Source organism: Sesamum indicum, linkage group LG10 (genome assembly GCF_000512975.1).
Source record: "Sesamum indicum cultivar Zhongzhi No. 13 linkage group LG10, S_indicum_v1.0, whole genome shotgun sequence".
Classification (NCBI taxonomy): Eukaryota; Viridiplantae; Streptophyta; class Magnoliopsida; order Lamiales; family Pedaliaceae; genus Sesamum; species Sesamum indicum.
The window spans coordinates 568,643-587,955 of NC_026154.1; the positions used below are offsets into that span (position 1 = coordinate 568,643).

General features: G+C 33.7%; 2 protein-coding genes across 7 annotated transcripts; one reads left to right on the forward strand and one right to left on the reverse strand.

Moving 5' to 3' along the window:
• LOC105171365 (cyclin-T1-4) lies at nucleotides 506-8,267 on the reverse strand. Of its 6 annotated transcripts, XR_002287876.1 has the most exons (8): nucleotides 8,072-8,267; nucleotides 6,577-7,204; nucleotides 6,327-6,408; nucleotides 6,011-6,145; nucleotides 5,153-5,328; nucleotides 1,636-1,912; nucleotides 1,256-1,401; nucleotides 506-834 (listed from the first exon to the last, which is right to left on the reverse strand). XR_002287876.1 is itself a non-coding variant. In XM_011092446.2 (7 exons), exons 2-7 carry the CDS (start codon nucleotides 7,194-7,196, stop codon nucleotides 803-805), a joined length of 1,191 nt encoding a protein of 396 aa, XP_011090748.1. In that variant the 5' UTR covers nucleotides 7,197-7,204; nucleotides 8,072-8,264; the 3' UTR covers nucleotides 506-802. The 6 variants fall into 6 exon arrangements, 3 of the variants coding, with proteins under 3 accessions (XP_011090748.1, XP_020552808.1, XP_011090749.1); XM_011092446.2 differs by lacking the exon at nucleotides 1,636-1,912 and having other exon boundaries at nucleotides 8,072-8,264; XR_848575.2 differs by lacking the exons at nucleotides 506-834; nucleotides 1,256-1,401; nucleotides 1,636-1,912 and adding exons at nucleotides 1,967-4,262; nucleotides 4,353-4,799.
• On the forward strand, nucleotides 11,436-12,705 carry LOC105171366 (probable membrane-associated kinase regulator 1). Its single transcript, XM_011092449.2, has one exon. The coding sequence runs from the start codon at nucleotides 11,540-11,542 to the stop codon at nucleotides 12,590-12,592; it is 1,053 nt and encodes a 350-aa protein (XP_011090751.1). The 5' UTR covers nucleotides 11,436-11,539; the 3' UTR covers nucleotides 12,593-12,705.

Consider the following 19,313-nt stretch of genomic DNA (forward strand, 5'->3'; position numbering starts at 1 on the left):
AAATCCAGTGGATTAAATTTTGATGATTGAAATCTAAAAATAACTATGATGTGGTACCATTTGGTGAAAATATTGTGATATAAATGTTTGTATTAACATTATCTCATTATTAAGTTAGTAATTGTTGAACTACTTCATCAGCGGTTTTAAGAGTAGTTTAATAATATATGAATTTTAAAAAGTAATTGTGGTCCCACGAAAGTAAGACTATTTTATTTGGAAACCACAAGATATTAGAGGAACTAAGTGTCATAGAAGCACATGAACCATACACATCCAACCATACTCTAGATATATAATAAAGTTGAGGTGGGTGTAATGTTGCAATCAAGCATACAATGCGTTTAACGTCGGCTACCAACAAATTGAGAGCAAACAGGTATACGAACGCTGAGCTGACTTCTTTAAAGTTTTGATCCCCAAAGATGGTTTCATCTTTAGGTGGTAGTACTATTTAAATTTTACGGTGGACCATATTGTAAGAATTAGTACAGAGAAATAACCATTGCAGGCAAAGTCAGCACAGAAAATGACCATTACTGGCAAGCACTCTTACAAGGAAAGAAAACCTTAGCATACTATTGTCAAGATACCGTATTTCACCCAACACAACGTGAGTCGTGTATGATTTACACCTAAATTAGTGTCCGTACTTCTTGCTCTACAATCTACACAACGCTTTTTAACTTCGGTCATCAAAAATGGTTATTTGGTACTATAAACGTACAATGAACTAAAATAGATGCAGAACCAACAGGTAAATGTTAACTAGATCGACCGCTTGGAGTTCATCTGAGATCTTCTAAAAGAGTTCCATCAGCTGATGGGCAACATCTGCATCAAAAATGATCATTACAAAGATTAATGTCACACTTAAAAACAGTCGGTGTAAGAAGCAGCAATAAGCATGACTTTAGGGTATGTGTGTCCTCATTAGTACCATGCCTTACAAAGGACAATAACAAAACCTTAACTATGGAGTACCTCATTAGTACCATGCCTTACCAAGGACAGCGACCAAAAGCATGGTGGCATACCATGTGCTATGATAAGACTATTGAGGACCGTTAACAAGTCATTGGTTATTTAGGGTTCAAATGTTCTAAGCAATGACTTACCTAAACAAGCAATTCCAATCAATATCTGATGACTAAATAAACTTAAACTCCAACGGAAACATTATTTGACGTCCCATAGTACCAATTACATCGTAGACACAATCTAAAATTAATATAGTTGTGTAGCATTTGTATACCTTTAAGTACGGATGGTGGTGTATGGAACTCATGCCAAACATTATGGCAAGAAGCAAGATTCATATTTAAGAACTTGGCAGCAAGGTATGCAGCACCAGCAGCTATCTGGTGAGGTTTGAACTGAAGCCACAGAGAGCTTCTAAGCCTGCAAAGAAAACTCAACGTCAACATAAGCACCATTATAGATACATCTAGACAGAAATGGATAACTAAAGCAAACCAATCGCAGCAACACCAACGACTGAACTGACATCGTCTAATGCTGAGTCAATGCATTCTCCACAATCACAAAACAGTTATGCACAGAAGATAATATAGATTTAAATTGAAATACGAACAAGAGAAAGCCGATAAGTGAACCAAAGCAATTTTCCCTTACCAACTAGAAAAGCAGCAACCAAGTTGGAAAAATCCAAGATTCTTCTGCAGAATGTTCGACTGATACCCCAATATAAACCATGTCACAGCATCTACAGAAATATCTACTTCATGCCCAAACTCTGCTGCCACAGTATCCCCACGACATGTTGATTTAAATGGACATACAAGAGAAGTAACACATGTTGCAGGCAAGCTAAATCTCCCGAAGCATGGTCCAAATCTCCTCAAATTTGTAATGTGAAGGCTAGCAACACGCATGCCTACATGCCCTTAGGCTAATTCAAACAGATTTAATTCTAAAGAATGCCAGCATATTTTTCAGGCAGTTGCACAAAGTATACAACTTCGAATTAGTTTCAGTGGTGAACAACATCTTACGATGAATTACAGTAACATATTCTCTGCTCTTGTTGAATCCACCACAAACTCATACCTTTATTCCAAGGCTAAGGTGTTGAAGTGACATAATATTCAGCATAATTGTGTATATAACACCCTCGTACAGTGAAAAGAAAGAGACGAAATCATTGGAGGTCAAAGACACCCCATAAAAAATGAATGATTCCTTAAGTAGAAAAGAAAATGAAATAATACCAAAATAGTATTCTACATCCTGTATTAGAAAAACAAAAATATTTAGTTAACTTTTTTTTCCCCCAAATAGTTCTTCCTTTCTTAGAAAACAACTAATAACATGGACAATTTATTGCCCGTGAACAAAAGAACTTGAGGACTTGACTTGAGCTAAAAGAACCAAGTCCCAGAGTGCCATCTGAAATCTAAAACCAAGTAGAAAACATGCACAAACAAAACTCTGCTATGAATATGATAGGTCATAGTTCCTCTTTTCCCAAAATTCGCAAATTCATCTGCTCAACGATTGATGTATGCATCTGACGCAATAAATGTATAAAGCTCGATTCAGGTTCCCAGAACCAGAAGCATATAAGTAAAAATAGTCTCCAACTAATTACACTTGCAAGCACAAACTTCTATACATCAGAACGACCATGAATCAATATCAAGTAGCTTTTTAACATTAATTATCATGACAAAATGCATATTTAATAGCTCATTTCTTCTAAATATTATGTAATGAGGTAAATAACTGCTAACTAGGGGAAAAATGCAAAAATCGTGTTGCAATTCTCTTGAATCCACCTTAGGCTATAGGCTAACATTCCACATTGGCACATTCTAGATATAAAAGCAAGTATGGTTTATTACAAGATGGCTCCTCCAGTATACGAAAAAACATAGCTAACCAAATAAAATATTATTTATCCAAAAAAAATGGGTCAATGGATAAAAATGGTTCGCAAGAAACCATTTTAAAGAAATAACGCTAATTCAATAACAACATCTTGAATACCAATAAATCCAATAAGCGTAAGAATCAACAGGCCATGATCTACTAAATGTGTTTAGTAATGCTCAAAAGATTTTTTTTTGACAAAATAAAAAAAAATAACAATTGTTAAATAAGGAGATTTCTGAATACCCCACATACATCTTTATAAATCATATATCATAATACCAAATAATACTCAACTATTAAGCATTAAAATTAGTTTTCTTTATAGAAAGAAAAACACTTCTATTACCCCTACTTCCACATGAAAAAAGTAGCCATAGCTTGGAGGAGATTTGACCAACACCCAATAAACGTGATGATAAAGTCTAAACGTATTACATATTATAAGTAACAAATTTCAAGCATACAGGCAACCCATTGATAGACAAACATTACTTGTTAAATAACTTTATGAGTTCTGCCATCAACAACTTCTGTGCAGCAACCAACTCTAAGCACTTCATGGAACTATTTTTAATCAAACTATTTCCACCTAGAATGTGACTACAGTACAGTAAGTAGAAGATAATCTAACAGAAGATTATTGTACCATAGGAGTGAATTGGTAAACAATAAAGCACATTCTTCCTATAAAACTAACTGAACTCAAGATGAACTAATAAAACAGACACTAAGAACTTGTCAGCATGCTATGACAAGATTAAATATAAAATTGAAGAATTGAAAAGTACTAGACCCAAAAAGAAGGCTAGAAATGTTGAAACATGGCTTGTTCTCTTTTTTACTCTGTTTTCATTCTTCCTCCTCCTCTTATTTTTTATTTCTTCTATTGAGAAGAGAGGACTCTAGAACTATTTCTATCAGCTAAGATTTGTTACTTTATATACACCAGGCTCTGCAAGTGATTTACCATACAAACCACATATGGGAAGACAATGCCTATATAGGATGGCATATTAGTATCAGCAGATGCTTGTTTCCAGCACTACAGAAGACATGAGTATCATTCCTCCTTGGCCCCTCATTGATTTTAACACGATGAAAAAGAAAGAAAGCTTGGACCTTATCATGATCCTCCTGGATGACTACTCTGAAAAGGTCAATAACCTTGGCTCAAGTATAAGAACATAATAAGGCGCCGGGTTCACTTTCAAAATAAAGTGGGGATCTTCCTCCTCCCAATCTCCCTTTCTGTTAGTGTAGTAACTATTGCCACTTCTTAGGAGTGTCCTCAGTACATGACATGGGCACTGTGATATACCATACAAATATATAGGACTTGTATTCTGCCAAAGTCGGTTTAGAATTATCTAAACCAGAAGTCAATTCAAAATAAAGTTTTTGACGCTAGAATAAGTAGCCAAAGAAAGAAATGGAAGGCAACAGATGATTAGGATTACCAGGTTGTCCTTTGGTGGGTGATGGCAATAGGAGGGTGAAAACTGAGGTACTAAACCAGTAGCAGTTAAAAGGCAATTGGTTTGTGGAAGTAATTGGTGAAATCCTGTCTGGCCATCATGTACAGCTGAAGGACAGTCAGTACCAGAGCTGACAACAGAAATAACTCGACAAATCTTTTGAAGTTATTCCGCCTAATAATAGGCTTCTTATCCGTAAACAGAGCGACAGGTTTGAACATAGGTCAAATGTTCAAACGGAATAATAAGTTAAATCATCCATGAACTATCTTCTATAGCCATTGAGCAAGTCATTAAGGTGTCAGCATGGAAAGGCATCCACAAGATATCTCTAGTTCAACCTCAGATGAAAAACATAACATTCGACGAACAGCACATCACCGCCAGCTATTAATATCATAAGGTGAGCATGCTAATCCTCTATAGACCCTGCAGTTATATGGCATTCCAAAGCATCAATGTCATATGCCAGAATGAAAGCAGAGCAAACAAGAGAGTGTGGGCACTAACAGGATAAGATGAAATCAAGGAACAATAGTTGAAGTAAAATCTCATTCATTTCATCCTCCTCTCCAATGATTGCAGGCGTTGACTATTGTCGCTTGGACATACAAAAGCTCAGAATCTGAAGCTCAAGTACATTCCGGCCAATCATTACACATTTGAATCCAATTATATTGAGTGTTAGACGCTGCATGCTTTCTAACACTTACGGATTGTTTAGAGCAGATTTTCGTACAAATTAGCAACTGACAAGCAAATACTCGAAGTGGTAGACTTACCCTTCACTGACCAAGTTCAGTGCCAGATTCACCAAGAGGGATTGTGAAAAGCCTAACTTTTGAAGAGTGGATGTCAGGGATTCATAGGGATGCTGCACATTTAGCTCAAAATTTAAGGTTGTTAAGATCAATTGCTCAGCATCAGTTATTCGTTCACGATATCGCTCAAGCCAATCCTGTTCAAAGAAAATGATTCATAAGCAAATCAACATTAGTCAAAGTTTTATAACGAAAATGACAATTTTCACAAACTGAATGAAAATAATAGAATCCCAAAACCCCAAGGAAGATAAGTATTCTTTCGAATTCTATAAAGTAAGGCCAACAAAAACAAAACAGCACTAACAAATTGAGCTTGTAAATTCTCCTAAATATTTTTCATCCTTTACCATGTTAAGAAATTGGCTCGTAATCAAACATAATGGTTCATGCCTTCCTAAATCTGTTAAGCATTTCCGAGAATCACAATGACAATTATGAATTATTCTATCCCAGTTGGCTATAAGCATATTTCTGAATTGCCTGAAGACAGCTTCATTTTCTTCCCAGTGTTATGGTGGAACTAGAACACCAAAGAAATATAGAGAACTGCAAGTCAGAAATATAAGGTATACACATGAACGAGCAAATCACACATGATAGAAGACATTGGGTGAGATCAATAATCACCATACAAAAAGATGGTTAAGGAAAATAATAATATATTCCTTAAAACTTGATTACGGCAGAATTTATGTTGCAAAGTTAAACTGTGAGCTTGTATTCAACTCCAGCAGTGGTGATTCTTATGCATTACCAAAATCCCATAGAGAAGTAGACAGACAACAAGGAGGGGCAAATTGATGAGACGATACTAACAATGGGCAACATATATGACAGAAGTGTGAAGTCCTGCTTGTGGAGAATTTCACATGATGCTCTTAGCACATCGTTAAGTGCTCGTGGTGTCTCCTCAGACTTTGAGGCGAGGAAAAGCACTGCAGTAGCGATCAACTGCAGCAATAAACAAATTAGCTAATCAGCTTCCCTGTGCAACGTAATCTAAACAAATGTTGGAAAATTAAGGATTCTTCAAATCACGAAAGGACTTTCTACAAATTAGCAGGATCCTTAGCAAGCATTTCACAGTCCAAATTAGAATTAAAAATGCAAGCTTCATGGGATGGGGACTCACAAATCTATCATGAGAGGCATGAGACCGTCGAACGAAGAAACGATGGCACAGAACCATGGCAGTTCCAATAGTGGTTTGTGGTCTGCACATGCGTCAGAAAAATAGCATCTTAGTAAAAGAATAACGAGATAAACATAACACAGTAATACTGCATACTCACACAGTATAGTGGCAAAACAAACAGCAGAATTCTACATTAGTGCATATATAGTGTAACAGAATTTAAATGTTCCGCAAGATAAAATCTTACAGATTAAGCCTAATGCCAAGATTCTGAAGGAAGACACAATATGAGTATCGCAGATGTGCCTCCTGCAGCGGATCAATGCCATCTTTCCTTGAAGGGGAGCATCTTTCTATCTCATCTCTTGACATAAGAACAACTTCGTCATCCTCAAATGACGCCCGGTCACGCTTAGAGTTAGTCAAATCATAAGCACTGACATCTTCGCACCTAGCAACAGTGGAACTGTTGGGGACTAGATAGGCAATGGAGTAACCATTGTAGCAATTGGAAGGTTTAGACTGGTCAGCGTGATTTACAACATCATTTTGGTATGTGTTTTGGTGTTGATAAGGTCTCTCATTTCCTTCAAAAGACAAAGCTGAAATCTTTCTCCTTTTCGAGGAAGGTACTATGTCAGGAAGAGGGTCATAATTGGGTCCGTCCAGCCTACAATTTTGAGAGAAGTCATTGTATGAGTCATGATTAACTTTATCAAGCTTCGTATTGTGGGCGTAGTTATCATAGTTGCAGTTGTAGTCAGCAGCAGTTGCTCTCGTGCTCGTATTTTTGTTTCTACCATAGAATGGTCTACCGTGCCTGTGAAACTGGCCACCTCGTGGCTGGTAAGATCGTACAAGAGACATAATTTTTCCTGTTCAATTCACCAAAGTAAGAAAACTTAAGAATGTGATACAGAAAATCAGCTGGATTCAATGAGAACGCTTAATTCAAAGCACTACATAGGTGTCCAAATAAAATGAAACCATTATCTTGTCGACATTCTTCATGTGCTTAGGGAGTCTAAAAGCCAATGCAATTACCGCAAAAGGAGTTATTCAAGTCCCAAAATCACGACAAAGACTAATCGCTTCAGTAGATTCTTTATCTCTACATTATATCTCAAATTCAGTCCCTAAATTCTTAACATACCGATAAAATACAATACTCCATTATTTAGATACTCCAAAAGCACGTGAAAAATACAGGTCGAACCCCAAGCGATCAAAAAGATCAGACACTTCACAATCCAGTTGCTACTCCGCTGAAACAAATACACTCCTGAAATAAATCTTAAATAACGCCTAAGAATTCGTAAAACAGGAGATTTTGAAATAATCCATAAACGATAATCAAATAAACTGAATATCAAGCAAGATAATAACGCACAAATCATAATCCAACCAATCCGCTACGCAATCTTCCAGAATCACATCAAAATTAACTCTTCAAAACCGCAACAAACAGGAAACAAAACCTTTCGCGAAGCTAATATATTTTTCACATTGAAAACCAATAACCCACAAAAAAAAAAAAAAAAAAAAAAAAAACAACCCAAACACCAAAGGAAAAGAGCACAAATCATAATCCAACCAATCCGCTACGCAATCTTCCAGAATCACATCAAAATTAACTCTTCAAAACCGCAACAAACAGGAAACAAAACCTTTCGCGAAGCTAATATATTTTTCACATTGAAAACCAAAACCCAAAAAAAAAAAAAAAAAAAAAATCAATCAACCTGAACAGCAGAGAGTATGATCCAAGATCTGGAAACGATCGCCTCACGAATTTCGAACCAGAAATATACGAATCGTTCCCCGATTAGGGTTTGTTAAATAGGAAAAAATAAAAGAAAATTAGAGGGGAATCAAGAGAGAAATTCTTTTCACGAAGAAAGAAAGGAAAAATAAGCTTGAAATTTGATTCATATAGATATATAATAATATATATACATATATATATATATATATATATAAGAAATAAGTATGAGGTTTGGGAAGGGAAGGAGTGAGCAATAGCATCGTTATCCACGTTTTCTTTTTTGAGTCGCGGAAAAGAAAAGTCTTCAGCTACTATTTTGGACCCTAGTCCCACTTTTTTCTTTATTTTATTTTCTCAAAATTTGAACATGACAAGTTAATAAACATTACAACCCAAAATATCAATAAATATTCTAAATTTTCAAAATAATTTTATTTCAACGAGCACTTAAAAACAAAGAAATATCTCATACGATACTTCTTACATTCCAAATTATAATATTCAGTTAGGAAATATAAAATTTTATACGATAATTGAAAAAAGTGATAATTTTTATGTAATTTATATCTTTAGAAATAGTTATTTTAAATGAATTGTACTGATCAATTCTTTTTGTGGTCAACTCCAATAATAACATATTTATTTAGCCACCGATTCTTATTCCTCCACACAATAATCCAATTATTTTCCAACTCAAGAACACGATCAGAGTGGTGGGAGGCATCACCATTGTAATGATCAAGTTAGTCATCAGGTCACTCAATAGAATTTGTAGCAAGATAATAAATACACATACCTATTGAATAGTGTTGGTGGATATTTACCTATGGTCACGACTCCGGGTTCGGGTTACGGACGGGCCAGGCGGGGAACCCGACCTGCGCTTCTACATGGGTCTTTTTGGTAATCTTCTTCTTCTCATCTCTATATTGGGCCTTCTTCCTAGCATGTATTTCCTTGTAGCGTATCTGGTGCTAGTCTTACAAATCAGCCCACATCACATGCATTCCCCTCTAATGGGTCTGGGCTGAACATTACATATTAGCCAATATCATGTACCAAAGAAATACGAGGTAAAAAGTGTTCCAAGCTTATTGAATAAGAGAATATGGGGTTGGGTTGGCCAACTTGGGCTACACCCACATGCAATCAAACAGGCCCATTGCCCAAACAATGTCCCACATGGGAGTCACTCTCCCAGTTGGTGCGTAGCTGTTGTGGTCCCTCAGCAGATGAGGTTGAGTGCTTTAATTACAGAGACTTAACATTACATTATAGTACTGTACGAAGAGGGGTTTTGTTGTGGTCCTGAAACGCATGAAGCTTCGCACCAGAAGCGTTTCTTTCTTATGATATTACGCGTTTCCAAGGGCCAAGGTTTCTCCGTACTATGAGATAGCCAAGGCCCGTACTTCCTTGCACTTGATTAGGTTTACGTTGAAGTTGATTAATTTTTAACATTTCTTACATGTAACATGCTGTATATATTTATGTGTTGCAAGTATTATCCAAGATTTGTAATTATGATCTGATTTTCGTGAGGTGTCGGTGCGTTTAACTTTCTTTTTTTTTTTTTTTTTTTGTGGGACATTAAACAGATGTGCGTTTATTACTTTGAATTTTGGCTATTCAACTCAACATTATCTATTATAGCATTAAAAGGTACTATGAACCACCTCAGCAAGCATAGCTTATGTTTCAAATCAATTTGTAATATTGATGTTGAGGACCTTGAGTGGATCCTATTTCCAGCTCAAATTGCTAGTAGACTCGGTACACTATCCACGATTGACCAAAATCATACATAAAGAACAATAACACTTTACTAATTTTACGCACACATAACAAAATGTGCATCAAAATGTTTTGACCATGAGGAACTTTATTAAATACACAAAGGGTTACAAATAATACGTAGATCGGTATAATTAATATTTAGAAATAATATATTAACCTAAATGACAAATAAGTAACTAGAATAATTAATAATGACCCCCACTTCATTCCCCCAAGTAGATCTAATTAATCTTTTGATTAATTATCCTGAAAAATTAGCTGGTTTACTTGATGATCGCGCAATGCAATGCGAATAAAAGCAAAAGCGTGTTTGGGGACATGAGATTACCTCCATCTTATGCTTGCATTCCACGTGAAACTAGTAGCAACTTTTTCCCCATGAATCAAGATCAAGGAGGTTGTACTAACTGAGATTTTAGGACATGGTCGTAATTAATGTCCCTTCATTTACGCTATTAATTTACTTAATCCCATGTGTTGTCAATGCATTTGTCGCCATCTGAAAATGAAATCGAGGCGCCCAGTGATCATCAAGATTGTGAAAATTGAAATATAAATTAATAAATAAAATAAGGTATATAAGAGTCTCATCATCAATCGCCCTCGGATACCATAATTATATCATAAACAATAGCATTCTACTATGCAAAAAATTACAATAATTTGTACATAGAACAGTCCAGATGCTTGTATATATATTATTTTATAAAAATTATAAAATCAAAAATGAGATTTCTGTAAGCAATAAGATCAAAATTAAAAAAGTTTTAAATTACGAGATGAAAAATATTATTTTTTCTTGAGAAAAACACATACATAATGCCTTGGTCGAATTGAGTTTGAAGTGAGATTTAAATTTAATTAAATTAGTGCACGAGTCAATTATTTTTATTTTAAATTGAACTAGGTTTATTAAACAATATTGTTATTATATAAGAATATTACATTCTTGATAAATTATAAAGAAGCAAATTCTTATACCCCTTTTAGGAAGCAAACAATTTGATTAATAATTTTAATTTATTAAAGATGGTCAAAAAAAATAAAAAAAAAGAAGAGGAATTAATGATAATTAAGCATGGTACAGCTCCACAGTTTGCGATTGGGACACGTGACAGGGAAACGGAGCACGTGATAATACGACGAGGGGCAGAAAACGTAGCAGAGGGAAAAACATGAAAGCAGGACGTTTCCGCAGCGCCATGCATGTGACCTTCCAAATTTCACATCTTATTAATTCTTTCCGATTTTTATTTTTTATTTACTATAATATTATTTATACATGCATAAAAGATATTTATGTTTTTTTTTTCTCTTTTCTCGAATGCATCTATCCTATTTTCTTTTCTTTTAAATAAATTTTATTTATGTAATTAGTTATAAGTTAAAATATGATAGTATGTGATGGAAAAAAGTTGGGATTGGAAAAAATAAATTATCCCTAATCTATAGGGTTAGTTAACAATTTAATATTTCATTAAAATTTCAACGGTATGCCCATTAATTCATGCAGCCTACCTACATTGCTCTCGTATATATATTATATAAGAAGATACCTTTTGATTTCATTTCCCCCATGTTCTCTTACTCTATGTAGCCATTGCCACCACCAGTCAATAATGTAGCCAGCCACCACTCTACCACCACCATGGGGCGGCGCACACGCAAAGACCACCACTACCCCACCACCAAGTCTCACACCCTTCCCTCCTCCCCCACCCACTCCTTCTCCTCCTCTTCCTCCTCCGACTTCGAATTCACCATTTCCATCTCCCCCAGGAAATCCTCCGCCGCCCTCTGCCCAGCTGACGAGTTATTCTATAAGGGCCAGCTCCTTCCCCTCCACCTCTCCTCCCGTCTCTCCATGGTCAGAACCCTTCTCTCCTCCTCCTCCACCTCCTCCTCCTCCGACACCACCACCACCGCATCCCGCGACTCCACCGCCTCTCACTCCTCCTCAGACTCCTCCTCCTCCTCAGCCGCCGACCTTCTCCACCACCTAGATTGCGACTCCTCCCGCCCTAGCTCCGTCACCGACGACGAATTCAAACGCCTCACGAACGCCAGCGACAACGACATCCTTTCGCTCAACTACCACCACCCGAGAAAATCAGCAAAGTACTTCTCACTCGCGAAATTATCCTCCGTCTTCCGTAAGGAAAACAAAAACGCGACGCCCCCTTCAGCCTACTCCGCCGGCGGCGCAGCAGTGAAGCGCGTGAGCTCAAGCGCGAAGGAAGTCATACGGAAGTACTTGAAAAAGGTGAAGCCTTTGTACGAAAAGCTCTCCCAGAAACAGCAGCAGCAACAGAAAATGTCTTGTCCACCGCAGTCGTCATCAAGAATCTCAAGATCGGCGAACACTACTCTGTGCCTGACGAAAGATAAAGATGAAGAATTCACGACAGGCGTAAATTATCCAAAGGAGAATACCAACACAAGCATTTCACATTCCTTTTCAGGGAATTTGAGGTACCCCAGAAGAAGAAGCTGCATCTCGAGCTGCCCATCGTCGATGATGTCATCCCCCAGCCATGGCAAAAGCGGGTTCGGGTTCGCACAAATGGGTCGGGCCGGAGCAGGAGTGTACAATTCAGATGCTTCGTCAATGGAGGAATTGCAGAGTGCAATCCAGGGTGCAATTGCTCATTGCAAGAACTCCATGCTCAAGAACAAGAATATGGTCAGTAATGAAATTTGAGAGATGAGCCCAAAATAAATAAAAAAAAAAAAAATCTTGACGTACGTTTGATGGTTGTAAAATAATTAACTGAGAGTATTTTATTAACATCTCTTGTTGATTGATTAACGTAATTGATGAGTTGCTAATTTGGGTTAATTTGTATTTGACCATCGATGTTATTAAGAACTTATATTTATTTCAAGTTTCCTGTTTTAGAATCCTGAATCCCAATTTCATTCTTCCTCACTTTTATATCATAAATTTTAAATTTTTCGATCCATGAAAAATAACATACATAATAATTAATATAACTAAGAATTTGGAGGAAGTCATCAACATTTAACATATAAAATTTACTGCAATTAATTTGAAGTTTTTGGTTTTCTGATAATATGGAGATCACCAACATACATATATATATAAAAGTAGAGTGGTTGAATTATTTTTGTAGGTGATACAAGAATCTAGCATGTGCCCTGGATATAGCATTAATTGTAGTTCCAGCGTATAAGAGTGTCGCATTTATTGCATGAAGCAACTTTGAAGTTTCTTGATTTGGAGTGTCCAATACTTCCCTTATTACACTTCTTAATTTGTTAATATTATACTAATTGGTGGAAGAAAGTCGCATTTGAAATTCGATTAATATACTAATGATTCAGAGGTAAATTACCCCAGTCTAATAAGGTAAAATATTTAATTTAAAAAATACAGGAGGTAAATTACTACATTTTAAAAAATATAAGGGGATAAATTACTAATTTTTTTTCTTTTATACAGAGGTAATTTGCACATTTTGCAATATCACATGAGACTAAATTGCATTTTTCCCTAATTCAATATATCAATCGAATGATTAACTTATATGTACCTTCATTGGTAACTAATTAACGCTTACAAAGAATAAAAAATGAGTTATTTATATGAACAACTCATAATTATAAACAATAAAGAAAATTACATTCATTTAAACACACTCATATAAGTGAAAAAAAAATATACATACACATATCCTTACAATTATATACAATTTAACTTTGACTATTTAAATCCTATTGAAACAACATTTAGCTGGTCGGGAAATCCTATCATGGACCTGATTCGATCAATTTGAATCAATCATATGATAAATGCTATTTGTTATTTGATTGGTGTACAATTAAGGAAAAGTGATCAATCATATAGGAAGTGTATCACACTTACTCTATAATTGGTTTGATTTCGATTAGAATTTTTCTTTACTTACCACTTAAATATAATTTTAAATTTCTTACAAGTACTCCCAAATCAGAAAAATTCATAACCATGAAAATTAAAGTACGTTTACGTATTGAAAATTTGATTTTGCCTTTAATTGATGTCAAACCAAATAGGAAAAATGCATTTTTTGTTCTGTACTATGGATTGCAGCAATTTTTATTTTTTTTTATATTTCAATTTGTAATTGAAGATTATAATTTAAAAAAAAAAAAACAATACGTTCGATCCAATTTATTTCAAAAAAACAAAGTACATGTAAATATGAATCAATGCATAATGCATACAATATTATAGAAAAAATATATTTTATATCTTATAAATTCTGAATCAATTACATGGCCACATAATAAAGACATATCATATCATTACGTAAAAAAAATGTAGAATATTATATTAATTATATTACATATTTGCATGTTTTATAGTATATATACATATATAAGTTCGATGTAATATTTTAAATTTGTACTGATAATGTATTTTAAAACAATCAGTATATATAATAATACAAGCAAATTTTATGTAAATTTTTTACTATTTATGTAAAAAAATATAAGAATTATAAATTTATGAAGTTTAGTCAGATTCTATAATCAATATAAAAATCATAAATTTTAGGTAGTGTTTATTTTAAATAAAAAATTTTCAATAATTCAGGTTATATTTAGGGTGTAAATAGCAAGGATATTTTCGTTATAAAAAATTAATATATATCATGAACGACTATTTTGTTATATTTTATAATCTAGAGGTAAATATAATTTATGTATATTTTAGAGGAGCAAAGTACATCTAACCCTATACTTTTTGTGGGTCAATATGCAAATAATTAAATAAGGAGGGTGGTGGGGTGCCCTACACAACGAATCCAGGGTTAGCCACTACACAAAAATCCATAAGATTTTCCCAAATGGGCCTTAAATTCTGTGGTAGATACGTAATCATGATTTGTACTTGCAACGCAAACGCCTTTCAAATGTGGGTGTCGGTCCACACGGACCAGACCCAGCTTATAGAAGCCCCACACATGATGACTATGCTTATCGAATTTCTGTTTCTACTTTCTGGGGAGTGTTTGGGGCCAAGATTTTTCTGTTTGGGACTATTGGCATTTATTATATTTATAGTAACCATATCTTTTTTTTTTAATTATTTTTCAAATTGTACATCATAGATTCATTATTTATTTTTTTATTAAGTAAATTATAACCAACTATTATAAAATTTGCCGTAACCGAAACTCGCAAACTTTTAGTCACAAATCCCAATTTTCCCACTTAACTAGAATCTCTATAAATCTATTTAAATATATTCAAAAGCAATATATTCATAGCAATGATGTCTAAGTTTAATGGATAAAACTGAAATCTAATCATGAAATTTGATGTCATAAGTTCGAATACTACCATATGTGTGGGTATTTGTCTAACTTTATATAAATTTATTTCATTATTTACAGTTGTATTGGTTGAATATTGAGATAGTAGTATAATTATATACTTACCACTTAAAGAAAAATTAATTTTTTTAATTTTCTTCTAAAAATAATAACGTAGTATAATTTTATTTTATTTTTGATTTAATCTAGGCCCACAATAATTTAAGCATGTAGGAAAAAACTTTCTTTTTTAGATATGGTTCATTATTTATGTGATAAAAGTGATTGTGGGCACTTGTCTATGAAAAGTAGTTAGCTCCACATGTGTGGGGGAAAGGAGGCAAAGTCACATGCACCGATTGATGAAAAGTTGCATGATCTACTTCAACAATCACTTAACAAAGATTCATTCAATTTAAATCCAATTGCAAAATTTTCTTGATTTTTTATTTTTGGTGATATAAGGAAAAAAGATGGTGGGCTTTTTGTTTTAGACGAGTTTAAAATAATAAATAATATGACATTTTATGAATGATCGATGAATTATTATTTTTAATTGTGATAAATTAAAAAGATACCCTATGAAAATTATTAATTTGAAAAAAAAAATTTGTAGATGATAAGCAACCGGCATGAATTGGAAAAGCCTAACGCATAATTGCGATTAGTTGAAAAGTGCAATGCCAACTACCAACCTAACTTCAGGCATAGGACCACCTCTAAGCCTTTCACTCTTTCTTCCTTCTTCCTTAAAGATAAGGGAAAATAAAATTTTAAAAAATTGAAAAATGGAAAGAAAAAAAAATTCGATTTCCCAAAAGTTATCTTGATAAAAAAATAAAAAAATCCCCATGACGAGCATAGATAGGTAAGGAGTGACGCATGCACAATTAAAGGGGTTTATTACGCAAGCTATAGTCTTTCAGTACCATCAAAGGATTTTATTTTATAATTAATATATGTTATATGGGCCATAAGGTATGGCCCGAACCCGAACGAGACTTGGTACGACCCGATTGGACTATAAAGGTTTGAATTTCGGCCCATTGAATTGTCTCTATCCTACCTGGATTAGAAATCAGCATTTTAAAATGAAATAAGAGTCCGGTCCAATCAAGATTTACTCAAGGCCCGGAGCCCATACATAAGGACAGTGCAGCTGAATGAAGACAATGTTAAGAAATTTTGCACCATCGAAAGTGCACTTTCTTTGTTTAGGATTCAATTACTTGTAATTGTTGCTGTCATGTATTTCAAATCCTTTCACCATAAGAATTTGTCGTTTTAAGAGAAAATTTGTATTGTTAATAAAATTAGAACTGACAACACCTCATACAACGAACACGAATTATATTTCGTACAACCAAAATAATAAATTATAATCCATCCATAATTACTGCTAAAACAAATTAGAACCTATATACGGTAATAGAATTCATAATCATACAATAACTTCAATTTACACCAAACCAACATTGCACATGAACCAAACCAACCTGTAAAAGAAGAGAAAAAGCCATGACGTCTTATGTTGCAATGAAAAGATGAAAAAGGACAAGTCAAACTCGATTGCACTGCAATACAGACTAAGCTCTCATTTCTCAAAATGCATTTAATTTACAGGTTGAATGCATCAAGTACGTATGACACTTGTCATTACAAGTCAGTCTGGCGTTCTACTGAAACCCAGCCTGCCAACTATACGTTGCGTCCAGGGATTTCAATTTTGAATTTGTCATTAATTTATTATAATGGGGCCTACACAAATTTGAAATTATTTGATGGGTCTCAACTATCAAGAATCAATAATCACGGATTCATACTGAATATTTTATGTGTTTATTATATAAATAAAATAAGTAGAGTAGTAAAGCAAATTTTGTGATAGTCTTGATGTCGAGGTTTTAATTTGATTTCAAACTCATCATGAGACATACTATATCGTATATTTAACGTCAATCTTGTGTGATTTTTTAAAACATAACTCGAAATATACTCAAAATCAGCCAAATACCATCTATTTATTATAATACCTATTTTAAATTGTATTTTACATAAATCCACATGCAAATAATCCAACCTCAACCAAATTAAACACCAAAAGAACACACACACACACACACACTTACTTTCCATGTATAAAACTCGTGATATTTGGGACATCTTTCAAAGTATAAAAAAGTGACATAAATAGGTATAGATTCATGAATTATTTAACATGGAATTCAATGCACTAGCCTATCGAAAAAATAAATAAATAAAAGAATGCAATAGGACTAATATTTCCGGACATGCAAAAAAGCAGCTATTAATACAACTGAGGACCCCATCAAAGTTTAATAATAGTTATTTATTTTTTAAAGTTATGAGTGATGAATTATTATTATCAATTACAACAATCAATCTAATTAATATTTACTATTCGATAGAAACAACACAACATCCTACGCATAAGGCGGGATTCGAATCCATAATCTCTAAAATTATGGGCCTCAACTTCGCCAATTGAGATGTACCACATGGACAGTAATTAACATATTAACTTGATATGAATACTTAATATATATTAATTGCTGACGATTAAAATTCACCTTATAATTGTAATCATTTCACAATAATAAATTGGCTCATCCACCTGTCCAAACAATAAAAATCTCTCCACTACCCTTATTAATTTTTTAAGACGAACAATAATTTAATTTACCCGCACAAAGGGGTCCCTCAATTCAAACCACATTGCTTGCTTTCGGGGCCTTTTCCCGGGTTTGCAGCTTCTCATCATAAATTCTGTCTTTAATGCCTCTTCCCGACTCTTTTGTTTTTTTTTTTGAATTTATTTCAAAATACTTTATATTGTGTCTTTTTTTCTTAAAAAAATAAATAATAATATTAATTTTTTCATTAAAACGTCACGAGTAAAATTCAATCTCGTAACATTCGAATGTATCCTTTCATTTGAGATTATTATTAAATCACAATCACCATTTAAGAACTAGCAGTAATATAGGTAAATCCATACAAAAATTTTACTTTTTTTTAATTTTTATTTAAAATCATATCTGGCAGAAATAGATACTATAAATTGGGATCAACGAGTAATATTATAAATAAATTATCGATACTATCTATATAAAATTATTTTTTTTTAAAAGTAAAAAATTGAATACATTGCAGGCTTCTAGAAGTCCAACCTAAGTTGCGCTAGAGTAATTTCGATACAATAATTCTGATTAGCTGTATGAAGTAATTGAAAACTAATTTTTACAACATATTTATACTTAAAAAAAAATGAATAAAATATATTTTGTTCTCCTGAACTATTCGTCATGTAACAATTATTCTCCTAAACAAAATAATAGATTTAATGCGTTAAATACTAAAATATATTAAAAATAATATAATTGTTCAATATATGAGGGGTATTTTTATTCAACCATGGGAGTAAGTACTGTTATATTTGTTAGCTTAAGGGAATAAATATTACATGACGAATAGTTTAAGGAGCAAAGTGTATTTTCCCCAAAACATAAAAATACAAAAAAAGGTTTACCCAATGTTTGATTAGCTGTCTAGAGGAGATATAATTAGAGTGTTCAAATCATAATTAAGACTTGAACAAACATATCTTCAACTTGAGAACACGACAAAAGACAAAAATACCCTCCCGCGCGATGGGAAAGTAGGGTAAGAAAACGAAGTGCTCGAAGGGGTAGAGATGTAAAAGAACATATAATTTTTTTCTTGATTTAGTGGGGAAATACACAGTTTCACATGGGATGTAATTAGAATCATGTGATGACACATGCCTAGGACTACTCCTCCCATGTTAGTATGATCTATGTGTGTTACATGAAAGGTCAGAATACTACACCCTTTTCTCTCTTTGACTAATCCATGTCTAATCATTCATCTCCCATCAACTAAAATATTAATTATCCCCTTTTTTGTCTTTTCTTAAATAATCTTGAGACCAAAATTCAAGAAAGCCCACCTAGAAAAATAAAAAAAATTATATTCTATAAAATATAGTTCATCTAATGGCTTCATAACTGAATAATCCAATTTTTAGATGTTGGATGAAAATATAGACTAGATACCAAT